Here is a 20125-nt window from a genome sequence, read left to right as displayed (position 1 = left end):
AACATCATTTACTCACCTTCATCTCCTTCAAACACCAGACCCTATAACTAAATGCCTTGTTGAATCTGTCCTCTTGCAATCATGTACTCATCCCCATGTCTAAGAAGTTTCACTAGTCAGCAAACCCTGCCAGTATCTCACGGGCCACCTCCCCCACCTCCCTAGCTCCCTGTCATATGCCCTACCTCACACACCCATCTAACCGTTCCCTGCAGTCCATAGTGCTTTGCTGCTCCGGACTTACTCTAGCCCCGTCCGGTTTCTATGGAGTGACAGTAACACTACTAAGATGTATGTAAGAATATAACATGATTACTCTACTACTTACAAGATTTATCTTCTCTGTTGTCTTTATAATATTCAAATTCCCCAGTCCCTAATCGCACAATCATGTCAATTTCCACTATGCTGAATTCTTTCAACTCTTCCTATAAACCATTCCTTCTCTTCCCCTGACCCTCTAGCTCCTTTCAATGGTATAATTTATTAAAACATGTACCTTTCTACTTCTCCACATCTCTTTGATTGCCCCTTTATATATACTTAAGACCTTGGTTTAAACAGCAACTCCTCCAGTTAATATATATAGTATATGTCATAAAGCAATCTGCATATTCCCCATAAGACGCTTACTTCTTGTTGCCTATTGAACTATGTACATTTCCCAAAGACTGTAATCAATAAGAAAGGAGCATTGTGTATGTTTTATTTACTGATGTGTCCACAGTATCAAATATACTGCCTGGCACTCAATAAATACAACTCATTTATTGAGCTTGTTGACAAAATGCAACAAACACATTCTATTAGGTTTGCATAGAGATGTTTGCTCAAAGCCTCATAAGTAAATTAAATTTTTCTAAAAATTGCTTTCACTACATGACAGAAATACAAAAAAGTATAAAAGGCATTTCCTCAAGATAAATTTTTTAAAATCTCTTTTAACAGTTCATTACCTAATGATCACTGTATCAAGAAACAGGTTGTTATGGATATGTTCTTCCATCTCAAGAAAAGACAAATTTATTTCAGTACCTGATTATTTGTGACTTATCCCTCTCCTGTTTATGGATTGTTTGTTACAGGAGTGATTGTTATTTTAAGAAATGACTAGCCTAGTGCTGAATATGCCAATCCAATCACTGCCTCCTGCCCCCAATGCTCCCAAGAGAAGTGAAGTTCAAAGAACGAAATGGGTGGCTAGCATACCAACACCTGTTCACTAATTTAGTCTCTTGACAACTGGCAGCCCTCTTTACAGAAAGCAATCTTATAACTAGGTAGTAGTAAGCTAAGAGCCAAGAAAAAGTGCCGTCCTCATCTGCCACATTAACAGAGAAAGGAAACTGCTATGGAATGATTTGTACCTTCACCAAATTCAGACGTTGAAGTCCTAACTGCCTGTGTGCTGGTATTTTGAGATGGAGTCTATGGAAAAATAATTACTTTTAGCTAACATCATGAGGGTAAGACCCTCGAGATGAGATTAGTTCCCTTGTAAGAACAGACACAGGTACCTTAACCTTCCCGCTCTCCGACCACCATGGAAGGAAATGCTGTCTATGAGCCATCAGAACAGCCCTCGTTAGAAACCTGCCATTATGGTACCCTATCCTGTGGAACCATGAGGAAATGAACTTCACCCTATGCTATCTTTTACAGCAGCTCTCCATAGGAAGATAATGAGCATGCGTAGTCCACTAACCAGCTCCAATTCCATAGTAATATCTTTAAGACAATACAGGATGTTGGTCTTGAGGTTTTGGTTTTGTTTTCAAATACTACCCTTTAGTTAGCGATTTTAGAAAATGAAAAACAAAACAGAAGTAGGGGGTCATAAAGAGCTTACTGGAATGCAGTTATCAATCAAGTAAAAATGAAATAAAAAGATACTTACCACCACCAAGAATGTAAGAATCCTGGAGGCTCCCCCAAAGTGATGTTTTTTTCCCATCTTATCTAAAACAAATTAAAACAATATTAAATATTTTCCTTGTAGTACTTTTCCCCACACATATTACCATGCAACGTTTTTCTCATTTAAAATGCTAAGGTAATTTTAAAATGCTTCATCATTTTCATGTTATTCTTTGTTCGGTTTTCCAAGTACTCCTTTTATATAGTGTCTAGGAGACTAACTTGGTATGTGAGAAGATGCCACCATAACTGTCTTGAATTTGCTTCTCATGGCTTCCCTTTGTGCTCCACTGGTCCACAATCAGAGAAATGGCTCAGCCATTAAAAGCATTTTCTGTTCAAACCTGGGGACTTAAGTTCATTACTAGGCACCTGCATAAAGGGAGTTGAAGGGAACTCCAGAGGTGGCTTCTCCCTCTAGATGCATGCCAAGCACATGCATTCTCCACACACAATAGGTATGTGTGTGCAGGCACATACACACACAAACCATAGATAAATAAACTGGTATTAAGAACATGTTTCCTACCCTAGTCATTCATTAACTGCCCTCCTGTTAAGCTCTCATAAACACAGAGAAGCTCTGAGAGGAGAATGAAAGGAGGAAGAAGGGGAAAGGGTTGCTAACACAGGGTTACTGCACCAGCATCAATTAGTGAGGCTAACAGCTGGTCCCACTCCACCTGTTTCTGGCAAAAGCAGAATGATTTCTTCCTATGATGCACAAACACAACTGAACAAAACTTTTCCTCCAAGAATGGTAGTCCAGTATCATGAGGCTCCCCTGAGCTCCTGAAGTGAGACCAGGAAGCTCACTCTTTCCTTGCAGATCAAAATTTTAGCTACGCAAAATCTCTTACCCATGGTTTTGAAAGCACAACCTCTTTGGCCTTTCAGCCCTGATGACTGGTTATGACATGAATGATTCTATGTAAATATATCACTTCAATGTTCTTCTATGTTTTTTAAGTAAACAGTTTAGTTGCTTGTCTGTGTTGCATTCTTTCTGTTGATATATTTAGTGTGTTTTTAATTAGCATGTCTGGATCCTGACTGATATCACCACAACACAGCACTTCCTGACAGAATATTTAAATTGCATTCCTTTTAAGCAGAATGAATCATAAACATTTGCAATGTGATCCAAGGAATAGTTAAGAATCTTCTTTGCCTCTGTTTTCTCATCTATAAAATGAGCTAATAACTACCTACCTCAAAAGGTTTTTGAGAGGACTGGGAAATCACTTAAGACAGTGAGTACAGAAATAGTGGTAAATGTTTACTGCAGAGTAGTTTGCTTTTACCCTGAAGAACATTCTCACAAAAAGTTAATCTAGCATCACTGTAACCTACACCAAAACAGCCAGTGATACATCACACCAAAACACTTACAGTTTAGATTTATACTAAACAAATTTAAACTTACTAATCAGAACAGTGCAAAATACCTTCGTGGGTATCATACATACTACCAAGGAAGAGAATACAGTTGTAACCACGGAGAGGACTGAAACAGAAGCCCGGCCTTGGGGAGTTTCCTCCCATGGCGACACAAGTCAGCAGGTGGTCAGAGCAGAGCCTGCTCTTGGACATGAGTGAACATCGGAGAGTGGGAAGCTCAGAGGGTGATCTTTAACCCAGTCTGCAGACGGGAGGAAAGGCTGAGCAGCCCTTTCAGTCTCAGGTCTCCCCCAACCCTCTATAACACCCAGAAAGAAGGGACTGCTCAGTACAAACAGGGAGGGGTGAATGCTGCAAAAAAAGCATTGCAGGTGTCCTGCCTGATTTCAATAGGAAGCTTCTGGAACAAGCTGGGCAACTGCAAGCTTGACCTAGACAGGACCACATCTGTGGCAGAGGTCTCTGCTAAGGACAATTCTCAAACTTTCACCATCCACCCACTCATTCTCTTCCACTCCAGCATCAACGGACCACGACTGTTTCTAAGTCAATTTCAGCAAAAACCTGTGGTTCCTTTCAGAAGTGAAAAGGTAAAACATGATATTTCCAAATCTGTGAAAAGGCAGAATTCTAAACAAATGCTTGTGATCCTTCTGTTGTAATTAAAGATGTATTCATGAGGAATAGAGGAGAGAGGAGCCTGCTCTTTTCAGAGCCGAAGGAACTAAGGGAAGCATAGCCGGACTCGGCAGTGAGGCTTGAGTAGAGATGAACAGCAACTGGGACGTACTGTCCTCATGGTTTGCTGGCCAGGGAAAAAAGGCTGAACTTTTATTCTCTTTCCCAGCAGTTCCCTGGCAGATGCTCAGCTTCCTGACCAGGTGCTGGCATTGCTATATGCTCCAAATACAGATGTGTATGGTCTGGAGTGCTGGATGATTTAAGGTGTACCTCACTCAGACTGAAAATATACAGATCATTGTTTGGCACTATATTGGAGAACAAAGTTGGGTTTCTTCGTATTTTAATGGGAAAGCTTCATAATTCTGGTCTGGCTTAGAGGGAAAGTCTCTCAGTTCTGGTAATTATAAACCAATATAGGGGAAAGACTAAGTACAATGCACTTAAGGAAGTTCTTTTATATTGGGAGGACAAGAACAAAAGTTGTAAGAGATAATCCTGAGAGGTGAGACTAGCTGAGCAAGCAGGAACCAGATCAAGAAAAGTTTCAAGACTCAATTTAAAAATAATGCTGAAACTTCTAGAGGAAAACATGGGGAATGCATTTTAAGACACTGGGGTAGGCAAGAAGCTTCTGAACAGGACTTCGTTAGCATAGAATGAACCCCCAAATATCAACAGATTGTACTAAGAAATTAAAAGGAAAAGATCAATAGAGCAAATATTCCACAGAAAAGGGAAAAAAATCTTAAAGCTACATTCCAGACAGGCTAATATCCTGACTTAAAAAACAAAAAAACAAACAAAACAAACAAACAAACAAAAACTGTAGAAATTAAATACCATGCAACTAAAACTACCAGTCAACAAATGAAATGAACAGTTTTTAAAAAAACACAAAAGGCCAATAACTATTTTTAAAGATTTCAACATCAGTAGTCATCAGGGAGATACAAATCAAAACTACTTTGAGATTATCATTTCACCGCAGTCATGATGCCATCTTCAAGGAATCTCACAACAAATGTTGGAGAAGGTATATGAGGGGAAAACCCTACTTGCTGCTTGTTGGAATACAAATTAATAAGCCATTATGGGTATCAGTTTGGAGGCTCCTCCAAAAGCTAAAAATAGAACAGCCACATGACCTAGTTATTCCACTCCTGGGAGTATGCCCAGAGAACTCGAATTCCTTCCACAGAGATATCTACACATCTCTATCTACTGCTCTATTTACTATAGCAAGGAAAACATAACAGGCATCTGTCAACAGATGAAGGGACAACCCAGAGTTTGCAAAATCAATAAAGAAAATGAGTCTTTGAAGGTGAGAATGTGGGGAGGGCAAAGGAGGGACTCCAGGGTGGGTAGCTTTGAGGAGCTGGAGGGAGGAAAAGGAAGGGAGAAAGTAATAGAGTTCCATTTCAATTAAAATAAATGTCAGATAAAAATAAAAGTGATTATCATTCAGGTCTAAAGAAAGATGAAGTCACAAAACTTGCAAGAAAATGAATGGACTTAGAATGTATAAAATTAAACAAAGTCACCCAAATTCAGAAAGAAAGAAAAAAGGCCTCATATGCAGCCTAAAATGTAACACCTGTAAGTATGGGTATACTTTATCCTTTAGCATGAAGACAAAGAAAGAGTAATATCAGGTGGTGAGGAAAGATTAAATCAGACTAAAGGACACAGGATCCATGAAAGAGGATACTGAGCTCAGTTTGCATAGTGTCAGCTCTGTGATGTTTTATGTAGATAATGGATAAGTACATAAAATTGTAATGGAGAGGGAAAGCAGAAGTGAATCCCCACAGCTTGAGTCAGGCTCTAACAACAGTTCACTGTGATGTACACAGGTTCAAACTGAGTACATATCTTTGGGGGGGAGGGTACCTATCTTAGTCTAGAATTCTTAAGTACGTAACATGTAAATAAAATGGAATTTTTAAGTAAACAACTAATGTACTACAAACAATAATAATACGAATTATAATAGCAGTCTTAAGAAAGTTAAATAAAATCAACGAAATTAGGAAGGCTAAAAGTGAACAATAAGCTAAACATATCATATAAATGTAAGGTATATTTGAATTTGAATTTAGAAAATGAGCATTCTTGTCCCCTTCTAATCATTTCAGTCACTCATATCCTTTGGTTCATACACACTAAGGAATATTATTTAGCTAATACTGATGAGAAATAAAACTCTGATATCACATTAGATGTAATTTAGTCCAAAACAATTTTGTTGCTCTCTCAACTTTTTGCCTTATCAGATCTTTATGGCTCGTGTCTTCATGAAAGGGTGTAAGACCACAAATGTGCCCCAAACACACTAATATTCTGAGCACTGGAATTAACCTTATCATAGAAATAACAAGGTTTTCAAAATCTTGTTCTCATATTTCATGTCAGTTCACCTTGACTTTGCATAATATGCTCACGAAATAAAACAGCCACTGTTCTTAATTAAAAACAAGTGGAATTACACGGATCTCAGTGCCAGGCCCACAGTCTAAACTGCCCTGCCCCCAGTCACCAGCAGTCTCCTTCCTGAACTTCCTGAATCAACAATCAGAAGCTATTTCAGAGATAATGTACTCTGAGAAGCTACCTGTATGTGTTTTTCTGATAGTCTTTTATCAGAAGAAGCCTGAAGGTAATCAGTGAGTGTTTTCAAGCATTGCATCTTATTATTCCTTAAAGAAACTCAAAACACATCCCACATATCATTGCTTTCAGCCCGATAACATTGTTTACTAGAAAGTGACAAGAGTTCATCTTTTCCATGTCAAATTACAGATCTGTACCAGAAGTAGCTCGACTTTGGTCTACCAGACACACAAGCCCTCCTTTCTCCATTACTGAATTAAAAGCATTTGAAGCTGTGAATATTCCCATAGAGAGTAATATTGCTACTTCTAAACTGTCACTAGCCCATGCAGAGCTTATCTATGGAGAGAATGAAATCCTCTCACAAAGGGGTAAAAGGAATTGGGGAAATGAACATCAGAAGCAACCTAAGGAATGTCAACAAGAAATGTAATTGCAAATGTTGATACCTATACTCCTAGAACAGCATGAGGCCATTACAAAGAACGGGCAGTATCTCCATGGAAGACACGCTCTACTAGTTCGGCAAGTTGATAGAACAATATGTACAATAAGAAAATGCTCTGTTTGAAAGCAAAGGGGTATTTGTGTGCACAGCTGAGTGTGTCTATATTAAACACATCATACCAAATTTATAACTATCTTCTAGAAAGGGGTAATGGGCGACTTCCATTTTAAGATTACATTCATTTATGCATTTGTTGTTTAGATATCATACATTAACAATAAGTGGCATTTATAAATGGCCAGAATGTACCCATGTCAGCTGACATTTTAGAAACATTTGCTCTAAGGGTATCTTTGGTTCGCTGAATGCTTCATTGTGGGCCGTAGGCTTCTTTCTATGTTTGGATAAAGTTCTCTGTCTTTACTGGGTTTTCCTTCTTCTCTATTCCAGTCCCAATGTATGTTTTCCTTCTCTGGCACTTTTTCTTGTTTAAGTTCCTACTATAATGTGACCAACTATTATCTCTACACAAGCATAACTTCCGTGCAATTCTCAAAACCTTTTCTTCTGCCATATTTTGGATTTGGGGCCCCGTCTGTGATTATGCTGGTTCAATCTGGCATTTTCAGGATTTCTACATAAGCTAAGAACAAATCACTGAAGCATGAACAAAATACCCAATGATGTATGGTATAAGTACAAGTTACAAGCTTGTTATCTCACACAACAATATTCCTATGAATCAATGAATCAACTCATAAACATGTGTCAAGTTGGCTGAATGCAAAACTTACAAGAAAATCAAACATCCCATGAAAATGGTATTGGCTTTGAATGTGTGTGTGTGTGTGTGTGTGTGTGTGTGTGTGTGTGTGTGTGTGTGTTTGAATATGTATGTGTGTGCATGTGAAAATACAATCTATTTTCATTTGAGAAAAATTAGAAAACAAATATTAGCAATAAAGAAACCCTTTCAATCATGTGTAGTTATTGTTTTTATACCTAAGATTTTAAATCTGGATCAATAATTGGGTTACAGGATTAGTGAGCCTCTGACAGTTGGCAAAAAACAATACCATATGCATTAATCTAAGGTAAGGGCACATTTACAGGTTCTTATGAGTCTCCCATTTAAATATTAAGAACTACCCCTATTCCCATAACTTTACAAAATAAATAAATAAAAATTGCCATGTGTATAACATTTTATCTTTACATATATATGTGTGTATGTGCTTAAATTGAAATACATACACAGACATATATATCACACATATATATTAAGATTTAAGCATTTTTTGCATTTGCAAAACACAAGAAGAAACCTGAATGGTCATCTATAGTGAGCTTCATGAAATACAATAGATCATGGAACATTTCACAAAATGAAATATTCTACAGCCATAAAAAGAAAATTATGACATTTTAAGTCAACAGAACCCGTTTCTAAATCAGAGAAACAAAAAAAAAATCAAAGCAATGAACAATATGATAAAAATTTGTGTCAACAAACAAAAAAATAGATGTGTATATATTTGCTTAACTTTTCATCTTTGCATGCTTCTGACTAGTTATATTGGCACTCACCAGCATGATGGCTCACATCTATAAGCCCAGCACTCAGTTGACTGAAACAGAAGAATTTCTAGGAGTTTGAGGCCCACCTCAGCTACATAGCAAATACCAGGCCAGCCAGGGATGTTGGCAAGGTTCAGTCTCAAAAACTAAAACTAAAACAAGTCAACAACAACATAAATAAACGCCCTCCAAGCATACGGGTACTGACAGTTTACCTATGTTCCAGTTCCAGCTCCACCTTTCTATATATCTGTATTTAGGGATAGGATTCTGGAAACAGCATTTCATTTCTTAGCCTCTTGCTTCTGGCTAGCTGTCTGCTGAACTCTGTCTTCAGGAGATGCTAGCAGGACATCAAGAGCAGACAGGCCTATAGCTCTGGCAATTCTGGAGATCAGCAAAGCCTATGCATAAGGATAGAATGTGTGTGTGTGTGTGTGTGTGTGTGTGTGTGTGTGTGTGTGTGTGTGTGTGTAAAAGAGCTCAGTATTGTAGCTGTTCTTGAAATTGTACTCCATGTGTTTTTCATATAAGGTCTCTGATTGAGCCCAGAGTCCACTAATTGACTACACTTGCTGACCATCAAGGCCCAAGTACTGGGTGACTCTGCTGAATCCAGCTTTTGATGTACATCAAAACTAGGGTATTAACTCTGGTCCTTGAGTGTGTAATAAGCACGGTATTGGCTGATCCATCTCCACAGCCCTGCCAACAACACCTTCTCTGAGGCGCTCGTCCTGTCATCATGGCACCTTTTTGCAGACTGAAGCCCCTTCAAGAAGTGCACCAATAGGTCTCCAGCTCATGATCCCTAAAATTTGCTGGTTTCCTAAATTCTTTCACTTTTTGAATGTGTGTCATTTCTTTATCAATTTTAACAACATAAAGATCCTCAGTGAATATCAGAAGTATCCAATTCATTCTCAAATAAAATGCCTGAGATTTCTTATCCAGAAAAAAATATGCTGTTCCCACTAATTTCTAAGGTATAAGTATGTGAACATATCAAACTAAATGCAAATAAATGCAACTGAAATAAAAATACTTAAAAGTTGAAACAAAAGAAATTGAACAGAAGGAAAATCTTACTGCGTTGAAGTGAATAATCTAAAACTATGCTGTTCTATTCACATATGGCTCAAGAATTTAAATTAAGTTAGCTGAACATTTCCCAGTTGTCCCCACCACATTTCAAGTATTCCACAGTCTCATGTGACTGTTGGGAGCTTTACCAAATAGTTTCAACTGGCAGCCTTCCTTAAGCATTCTCATCGGACAGTACTGCTTTGCTTAAGAAGGAAGGAAGATTTGTTTAAAAATGTGTGTGTGTGTGTGTGTGTGTGTGTGTGTGTGTGTGTGTGTGTGTGCGCGCGCACGCGCGCGCGATTTTTATTGGGAAAATGGTTCTTTGCTGTGTTTGTTTTTATTTTAAAGGTCATTAGGTTATGAAAGGAAAGAATTTTCAGTACTCTGTATAGCAAGAACTTTAAAAGTAACAAACAATATCTCAACAAGCAGTTCAGGATTTCTGAGGGAATTTTCTTCTTTTCAGGACAATATGGAAAATTGCAAGGATTCAACAAGTCAGAAGGCACATTGCAGCCTCTAGAGAGCAGCTGGCAGGAAATTCTCTGTGACAAGAGAAACATATAACACAAACAGTATCAGTTGTGTCTAATCAATGCTGTCCATAAAATCCTAACTATTTCCCACTATCCGCTGACCTTCTGTGAGAATCTCTTACACTCAAGAGCAAGAATTTAATGGAGCTTAGAAACTATACAGGGAATCACACCTTGGGCACAGAGAGGGGATGAGCTGATGGAGCAGCAGAACACACTGTGACACTCAAATGACACAAGGAAGTTCCGCCAGAGAACTCAGTGTCCCTCCACTAAAGGCTCACTGGTGACAGGGAAGACTGAGGACAGCTACGACATTCAGGCTTGGGGCTGGGAACATGTTACTACAAAGGGTCACACCAAAGGACATATTATTTTAGGCCATCCAAGTGACAGACATATGACACATCCATGAACATGTAAGATGTATATTTACTATTGTGTGAAAAAAGTACACACACACAAAAAAAAAAACCCACAAACTACAAAAAATAGAAAAAACTTACCAGTCACAAGTGTAAAAAGCAACACTGTGGAGTGTTCCTTACCTTCCAGACACTGATCTGTGTAAAACCCTGTGCAAATCTGCAGTATTAATATCTTCTTTCACAGTTAAGAAAATCAGGTATGATGTGGAACAACTCTAGACACTTACAGGTTGGAATATATGACCTTCAAATGAAAGCTAAAGAAATTGGCTAACAAGTACAATTTTATTTCTTTCTTTATACAAGAGAAAGAGGGAAGAGAACTTTGAAGTCTACAGTGTTCAATAGCTGGGCATTGAAGAAGCAACCCATTTATTAGATGTCCTAAAGCTACTATTTCAGGCCAACGTGTTGGTCAACAAAAGAGGCTAGCAAGGGCATAAACTGGAAAGAAGGAAATGTGTAACTTTACAGCAACATTTTACTTATGTTTTTTTTCTCAAGGTGGGGTTTCTCTGTGGTCCTAGCTATCCTAGAACTCACTCTGAAACCCAAACTGGTCTAGAAATGGGGGATCCACCCTCCTTTGCCTTCCAAGTGCTGTGATTAAAGGCGTGCATCACTCCACCTAGCTAGCATTTTAATTCCTAATTATGTTTGTTAAGAACATCCAGCCTCATTTCCAAGAATAAATATAAAAATTTCAAAAACCAACAGGAATTCTCTCTAAATATGGGAATAAAATAACAAGGAAAACACAACTAGCAATGAGTACAAAGTATTAAAGCTGACCTATCATTGAAAAGTTTCTGAATACTCTCTTGCAGCTGAATTTTACTGGCCATGAGGACAAAACAGAACAGGACTATGCTGACACCATCCCTAAAGAGCATCTAAAGTAAAGAAGTGGAAAGCTACCCAGGTTGTATTTAGGTTTGGGGCAGTGACTAAAATGTATCTTATGTCAAAAGTGACACTGAACTCGTTATTGCAACCTAGATAGAGAACAGTATGACCGCTACTGTTAATCCGGTGTTTTCAGTTTCATTTAGAAAAGGAAAAGGAATGGGATCCTGAGTGGATGAACGAGTGGCTCTCTGCATCTGTTTCCTGTGCTTTTCCTTGGGCTCTTTGCCTTCTGCTTGTGTTATCCTATCCAGTGTGCTAGGTTCTATTGCATCTTATTATACTTTACAATGAAAAAGGAAAGGAAAAGGGCTGGTCTAATGTAATTATGGTCTTCACGCTTCTGACCAACCACAAAGCCATCAGGAGCAGTCCAATTTCTGATGGGTTATGTCAGGAGCACTTTTCAAAGGTTAAGTCCACGTGAGTCCTGGGTTGATGAGAAACTCGCCTTGCTTGTCCAAATGTCATCGGAACTTCAGAATGCCCTTCCCACAACTCCAGCTGTAACAACCAGCCCATGTGAGTGGAAGAAACAGTCTAGCACAGTAATCTTGACTAAGAATATCATCACTGTCCTTCATAACCTCACTGAGCCTGAAGAACTGGAAAGTATGAAGAAGGCTACTTTGCACTGAATCTGAATGAACTATTTCAATCGTTTCTTTATCAGAATACTCAACCCAAATAAGTCGTTCTACCTATTTTGCTTCTTGTGTAACAGTTCCAAGTGAGGACCATTTGGGAGTAGAGTAGGGAGGACTGCTATAACATGAACAGTCATATACAACTGAGCTGCTTAAAAGCCATCCTACAAAGAGTTCCCTCGAGCTCTGTGTGTGTTCCAAGTAAAATTAAGAGTGAAAGCAACCCTGAGTAGGGTGCAGAGCTTGAAATACTACATGCACACATTTCTCTCCTCTCTGTCTTGTCTACAGCCAAGGGACAAGGTGACATGGATAGAAAAGTACAGACTTAATGATGTTGCCCTTCACTTGAAACTGCCACAGGCTCTTTCCTCAAGAAGACAGCGTGAAACCTTCCTACAGAAGTGTGTAATGGTCTTCCTGTATGGGCCGCTGCAGTCTGCAGTAACAGCGTAAAGACAGCCCTGAGAAAGCCTTCCTTGAGGATGGTGACATCTAAGTTCTTTAGGTACATTAGAGGAGAAGGATTTAGGCAGAGTAAACAACACTAAGCGCCACCCAGAAGATAGAGCCTTATGGCACACAGAGCACACACATGCAATTAGATATTGCAGACACAATGTGAGGGAGTAAAAAGAAGGGTACTGAAATACAACCAACTGAAATTATCAAGACTCTAGAGCCTGAACAGGGAGAGTGTGTCAGTGGCCAAGCGAGGGGCGCGAAGCAGGAAGAGGGAGAGAGAAAACAACAGCAGCCGAATGACTGCATCCACAGCAGCAGCTTCCAGACACTCCTTAAGTGCTTCTGGGTGAGCTGAGAGACAGTGTCAGCTCTGAGGCAGGCCAGAGCAACAGCAGAGCCAGCCAAAAACTGTCCAATCACCTGAGCCTCAGCCTGGAGCCATCACCGGAGCCATGGCCCCTCCTAAACTGAGAGGAGAGACCATCTGAGCCTTGGGCCCATCTATACCTGGAGGAGCTATCACCAGAGGCTCAGCCCTGCCTGCACATGAAGCAGCGTTAAACAGAGCCACAGCCCCCAACTGCACCAACTGGAGGAAGAGGGACCTCCCGAAGCACAGGCTCCACCTGTACCAACTGGAGAAAGAGATGGGTAGACAACAAGGTAAGAACAGACTCAACAACACAGCAAGCAATACAGTACCACCAGAAGCTAGGGATCCTACAGCAACAAGACCTGAGCATCCCGATACAGATGAAACAGAAGAAAACGACATTAAAAATAACTTCACAAAGATAATTGAGGCTCTTAAAGAGGAAATGAAAAATTCCTTTAAAGAAATGGAGGAAAATATAAACAAAAAAATTGGAAGTGATCAACAAATCCCTTCAAGGAAACCAAGAATTCTAGCATGTGCTCAGCAAAGTGATACCACAAACACAGCCCAAGCTCCCATTTGTAAATTCAGAACACTTAAGAGGATGTATTCTCTGTATTTGTGAACAATTGTAAGTATTTAAACATAATGTTTTTATATGTAAAGATCTACAACTGGGGAGAAACCTCCTTTGATATCCTCCCTCTCGCCCTCTTCTCTGACTGTTATACTCACTGTAGACAGTGCTGGGCATTGTAACAATTTTTCTCAAGTATATCACGTACTTTGACCATATCTGGCCTCCACCCACCCATCTACTTGTCTACTTCCTTATCCCATCTCCCTTCTGCTTCCATGGTGTGTGTGTGTGTGCGCGCGCATGCACACACACACATGCGCAAGTGTATGTTCACTTTTATATAACCGCACTAAGTCTAGGATCTGCAAATGAGAGAAAACATATTACCTTTCTCAGATTGGTTTATTTTACTCAATATGATGATTTCAAGTTGCATCCATTTTCCAAGAAAATAGCAAGAGTATATATTTCTTTATCACATATTACCGTATTTTCTTTATTTGTCCCTCTATTTGAAGGCACCTAAACAAATGGTGGTATAATAAACATGGATGTACAATGTATCTGTGGTGCACTGACTTAAGAGTCCTACAGGTGTAGACCCAGAAGAGACATGCAGTGGGTCATATGGTAGGCCTATATTTTGTTTTGTGAGAAACTTCTAGTGATCTCCATAGTGCCAGGGAATTTCTATAGTTCCTTTTTAGTCACATCCTCACTAGAATTTGGCTTTAGCCACTACAGGGTGAGATGGCATTTCAGGGTAGTTCTAACATACATTTTCCTGATTACTAAGCATGAGACAGTTTTTCTTATTTCTAGCCATCTGTGCTTCATCTTCTAAGATATTCATCTCATTGGCTCATTCATTGATAGAGGTGTTTGGGAATCTTTTGGTGTTGATTTTTTTTTTTTTAATTCTTCGTATACTGTGGATGGCAGTGCTTCCATTTCATGCAATCCCATTTGACAATTCTTGGGTATTATTTCTTGAGTTGTGCAGTTTTACAGAAAATTTCTCTATACCTATGATTGAGTTTCCTGATACTTCCATGTTATGGCACTTCAAGTGTCATATTAGGGTCTCAGATATATCTGCAAAGGATCTGTGCACAGGGTTAGAGGAGTCTGGTTTCCTTTTCCTGCAGATGGAGTCAAATTTACCAGCACCGTTTTTGGAAAAGCTTCCTGTTCTATGTTTTTCCATGGTTGTCAAACAGGAGTGGCTGCAGCTTTAGGGCTCTGGCTTTTGGGTGCTCTATTTCATGGATCTACATATTTCTTTTGGTGATGTTTTTTGTTATCACAGACCTATAATATAACTTGAAATTGGGTGTTTTAATATCGTCAGCAATGTTCTTTTTTCTCAAGATTGTAACCTGGGATTTTAAGTGCTCTCATGTGAATTTTAGCATTTCTTCCTATTTCTATGAAGAATTCTGTTGTATCTTGATGGAGACTGTGTTGTTTCTGAAGATTGTTCTTGATAATGTGGCCATTTCCACTATACTGATACTGACCATCCACGAACATGGGAGGTGTTTTCTTCAATTTCCTTATTTGTATTTGTGGTGGTTTGAATCAGAAGGGCCACCATAGGGCCATATATTTGAATGCTTGGTCTGTGTGTTACTGCATACACTTGTTTGAGAGCAAAGGACTCACAAGTAAGCTATCCCTCATGTGAAGCAATACCAGTGAGGGGTTTCCTGCACACATAGGTAGACCAATGACAGTGGAAATACCATGAACAATCTGAATTCTAGATCCATAATTCATTAACCAGTGTGACCCCAAGTAAACAATGTTCCAGTTAATAAGATAGCAATAATATGATATGTCCTACAAATTTCTTAAAAAGAATTTGAAATAATAAATATAATACCCCTTAGTATTATCCTTACCATTAATGCAGATTAGGGAAGAAAAGCAGAGTTCTATTGTAAGAAAGCTTAGATTCAGAGCTAGGGAAAGTAAAAGAGAAGCAGAAGACTGAGGCAGGTACGGTGGCAAGTTTGAGGTCAGCCTGTTTCCATCAACAAAACCAAACCAGGACAGTGAAGGAGAGAGGGAATATCAAGACCTTGAAATAAGTTTTCAAAAACATTTCAAAACAACCAATTCTTATTCAAAAAAAAAAAATCCACATTACCAAACTTGTAAACAAATGCTAATAAAAGATATTGTTAGAAATGGTGCAGGAAGGAAGCTTAATGTATACACAAATGTGTGTCCATGTGTGAGCATGCACAGGTGTACTAGACTTATGAACGCCATGGCATTTGGGTGGTGCTCAGAGGACAACTTAGAGGGAGTCTGTTCTCTTCTTCCACAATGTTGTCTTGGGGATCAAAATCAGGTCATCGGGCATGTCCACAAGAACTTTTACCCAAAGAGCCATCTCACTGGCCCTCATCTACATTCTTGAGACAGACCCTCTCTGTGGCCTGAACTTTGATGAGCAGGCTGTGTTGGTTGGTCTAACTGCCTGTCTTCACCTTCATGGTATAGGGGATGGAAAAGCACACCAACACAATCAGACTTGGACATATGTACCTTCTGGAGATTAAACTAACTGAGCCATCTCTTTGGACCTGATAGAAGCTTCAAAAGCAAACTTACTTTCTTGATTATTATTGCCATGCTGAGAAAACTTTCTAAAGGGACTTAATAGCAAGAAAATTTACTAGAATTTTATCCAGTTGCACAGAAAAAGTGCTTTGTTTTACTACAAATGCTCTCATAAAAATCTACAAAGATTATACAAAATGATACCTGAGCACCTACTATATAACAACTCTTGAAATCATAATTCTGTATATTTTGCATTCATTTATACAACGAATGTAATGCAGAAAACACATAAAACATACCTCTGATAAAAATGTTTGGGCCGATTTCTGAGCTCCTACATGGAGCAGATATTCATATACGTAGAGCGCTAACCTGGAAAACAGAGGAGACATTCCCTGAGAGGAGGACACTTAAGATGGTTTTACCCACATCACTCTACATCAAAGACATTTATACACTAATACTGACAGAAGATAAACCTCTGCCCACACCCTTTCAATGATAATGTGTCAATATTAAGAAAGAAATTTAACTATACTCATTGTTGTTTTTTAGAAAAAAAATAAGTACATGTTTTCAAACATTTCTTTGTTATACTTAACATAATAGTTTAAAATAAAAAAATTAGTAATTCCTAAATCCCATTCTAAGATAAAATTTGCTTTCATTAGTAAAATAGATTAATTAATTGACTGGATTTTTATTACCTTTGACCTTTTTGGTGGACAATATTGTTAACCCACCTATATATACACCCAGCTCAACACATGTGTTCAATATCAACGCTAACACTTGTTTCTAACTTCTACTTAATCTTTAGATTTGATTATTGCACCAATTAATATTTTTAGTTATAAGGCATTCTAATTCATAGCTAATCACAGTATTGTGTATATTTCAAAGTTAATATATTAATCATTTGGGGACTTAACAGTTTAAAGGCTAACACAAAATTATATATAGATTTATTACTCAAATAAAGAATGTAGAGTGTGTCATATACACTTATAATGTTCTCCTTGTCTTGTACACACAGAATTTTTCAACTGTACCATGTGGCTCACTTTCCGTTGAGCTGTTAAGGTGTTATTCACAAACCCAATGAATCTGAGGCAGTATTTTAATGATATCTTGGACAGATGCCCAGATATCTCTCAACAGTTCAGATTCCACTGCAGTCTATTTACCAATATTGAACCAGGTTTACCGTAAATAATGCAATGTAATAATAACCACAATTCTGTATGGCTACGCCACTTTTCTTGCCAAGGGGATTTTGATTATTAAAGATTGATGGCATTTGCAAAAGTGATAATGTTCTCCACTCCCATGAAAACACACCAAGCATCTGTCACAGAAAAAGAAATTCTATGCAAATTAAGTTGTCCTGTCCATTTAATTACTTCCCCATTTCAACTCAACAAATATTTTACTGAGCAGCACTAAGCACCACTGAGTAGACATTCACAGAGTGACTCGCAGAAAAGTGTGTGGCAGTGGCAGTGAGTATATAATGCAGTTGTGAAGTATGGATTTCCTCCAAGGGGATGGCACTCTTGGGTCCCGGCTTCACTCCCTTCCCACTTAGCATGCACAATTGACACAGCAGCTCTTTCCAAAGCTGTAGCTTACAGTGGACGTGTGGCCCACCCTGAGCACACCACAGGAAATAAACACACTGCGATGTGCGTGCCTCTGGTTTAAACAAGCATTCCTGCTAGTGACTTCTGAACAGCCATTGAGCACAAATACCTCTCCATGAGCCGCACAATCTTACGATTCACTAATTATGGTGGCAAATTTTACTCTGAAAAGGGAGAAATGGAATATCTCTCTGGATAGCCATGAAGCCTCAAAGCTGCTCACTTGCGGCCAGATGCCCTACTGCTGCATGAGAAGAAATGTAGCTTCATGTAATCCTTTGTGACTTGTAAAAGCCCAGGGTCTAAAGCCCACCAGAACCCACTGGGGCCTGTGTCAGAGGCTAAAGGCTAGTCTACCGAGTTTGAGGGATTTGAAAGAGACAGAATGACGCAGAGATACCATGATGGGATGATGGGGAAGAGGCAGAGTGGCAACAGAAAGGTCCAACTGTTTCTCCAAATCACAGCTGAAGTTTCTCACAAAGTGTCCGTCCTTTATACCGACCATGTCCAAAGTTAAATTTGCCTAATCCATCTGCTTTTATGGTTCTTGTGTTCAAAATAAAAATAGTTTTTAAAAAAAGTTTGAGTCTCAGTTTCCTGAATCTATCAAATAGAACAATTTGTTCCTTCCATTACTGACAGATTAATTACTATTATAATTTTGGCTGGCTAAGTTCCAGTAATATATAACCAAGTCATACACTGGACACCCCACACACAGCAGCAGCAGGAACTTTCAGCATTACATACAGGTATGCTGTTCTTCCCAATAGCTCCCCACAATAATAGCACTTAAAACACTATAATAAGAATAATATCTAAAAGTTCTTGTCTTAGTTAGGATTATCATTTCTGTGATGAAACACCATGATCAAAGCAACTCGGGAAGAAAAGAGTTTATTTGGCTCCCACTTCCACAGCACTGTTCATCACTGAAGAAGTCAGGACAGGAACCTGGAGAGAGGAGCTTAGCAAAGGCCATGGAGGGGTGCTGCTCACTGGCTTGCTCATCATGGCTTCTCAGTCTGCTTTCTTACAGAACCCAGGACCATCAGCCTAGGGATGGTACCACACACAATGGGCTGGGCCCACTCCCATCAATCACTAATTAAGAAAAAGCCTCAACCCTGGATCTTATGGAGGCATTTTTCTAAACCGAGGTTCCCTCTTTTCAGATGACTCTAGCCTGTGTCAAGCAAACAATTCTGAAAAGAAGATTCTGCAGTAAAAGATACTGCTGTCTGAAGACAACTATTTCAAGAAATAGAGAGTGGCATTTCTCCATCTGTGCAGGTAAGGCACACCACATGCAGGAAACATCACCAAACATGACAGCAACAACACTTAATTTGGACCCATTTTTTTTATCCAACAGGATGATTTTAAGAATACTAAATTTACTAATATTTGAAAAGCATTTTTTGAACAGTTTCTTTTTATGGTCTTTCATAAATCTAAGTACTTTTCATAATATACAAAATGGGTATTTAATCTAGACTTATAATATCATTTGAATATATAAAAATAAGTGTAGTAAAAGGCTCCGCAACAGGTAGGCCCGGTTTCTTTTATTCTTGACACTACTTTGATGAATGAAAAGCCTACCAAAGATTCATGAGTCGAATATCTTTATCTTTCTCTTCACTTTAAATCAGTGATGACAAACAATTTTGTTTCCATTTTGCCACCTTCTTTTATTTAGCAAGGAAAATTACTCAAATAAACAAAGCCTGAAATTTAAAGAATCATTATTTGCAATTTTTAAACCATTTTGGTTATGTAGTATACATTCATAACTAGGAGGCCAGATAGACTTACACCTTCAGAAAAAAGCTGCCCTCAATCTCATACAATTAAACTACCATGATTATGTTGACTGTGTATTGCTACATCTAGTACCTTAAGAATATGTATCCAGTGAATACTTATTAATGAATGACTCTCTAAGGACGGGCATATACATATACATACATACATACATACATACATACATACATACATATATGGCACTTAGGAATCAGTGGGTTTCATCCTCTCAAGGCATGTGAGGCAGAAATGTAAGATTTTCTCTTAGTTACCAATTCTAGCATAGCATCTCCTCAGACCACTTGAGATTTGGTCTCTTTGCTATGCACACTGGTCACAGGACATGAAGAAAGCAAGCTTGCACTGACCTAGAAACTTTCCATCCTATGAGCTAATTTTCCCACTACTAGCGAAGGTGCTGTGCGAGTCAGTAG

At 38.7% G+C, this 20125-nt stretch overlaps 1 protein-coding gene across 5 annotated transcripts in view; it reads right to left on the bottom strand.

Moving 5' to 3' along the window:
* Ssbp2 (single stranded DNA binding protein 2) overlaps positions 1–20125 on the bottom strand; it is a 226816-nt gene that overhangs the window by 132410 nt on the left and 74281 nt on the right. For all 5 annotated transcript variants that reach the window (XM_051182957.1, XM_051182956.1, XM_051182958.1 and 2 more), the window contains exons 2-3: positions 16539–16611; positions 1898–1959 (exon numbers count right to left, since the gene is read on the bottom strand). In XM_051182957.1, the coding sequence (XP_051038914.1) occupies positions 1898–1959; positions 16539–16611 (135 nt within the window). The remainder of the gene's footprint in view (positions 1–1897; positions 1960–16538; positions 16612–20125) is intronic.

Source organism: Phodopus roborovskii, unplaced genomic scaffold (assembly GCF_943737965.1).
Source record: "Phodopus roborovskii unplaced genomic scaffold, PHOROB, whole genome shotgun sequence".
Classification (NCBI taxonomy): domain Eukaryota; kingdom Metazoa; phylum Chordata; class Mammalia; order Rodentia; family Cricetidae; genus Phodopus; species Phodopus roborovskii.
The sequence above is the reverse complement of the archived record's forward strand: the minus strand, read 5'-3'. Positions and strand labels throughout refer to the sequence as shown.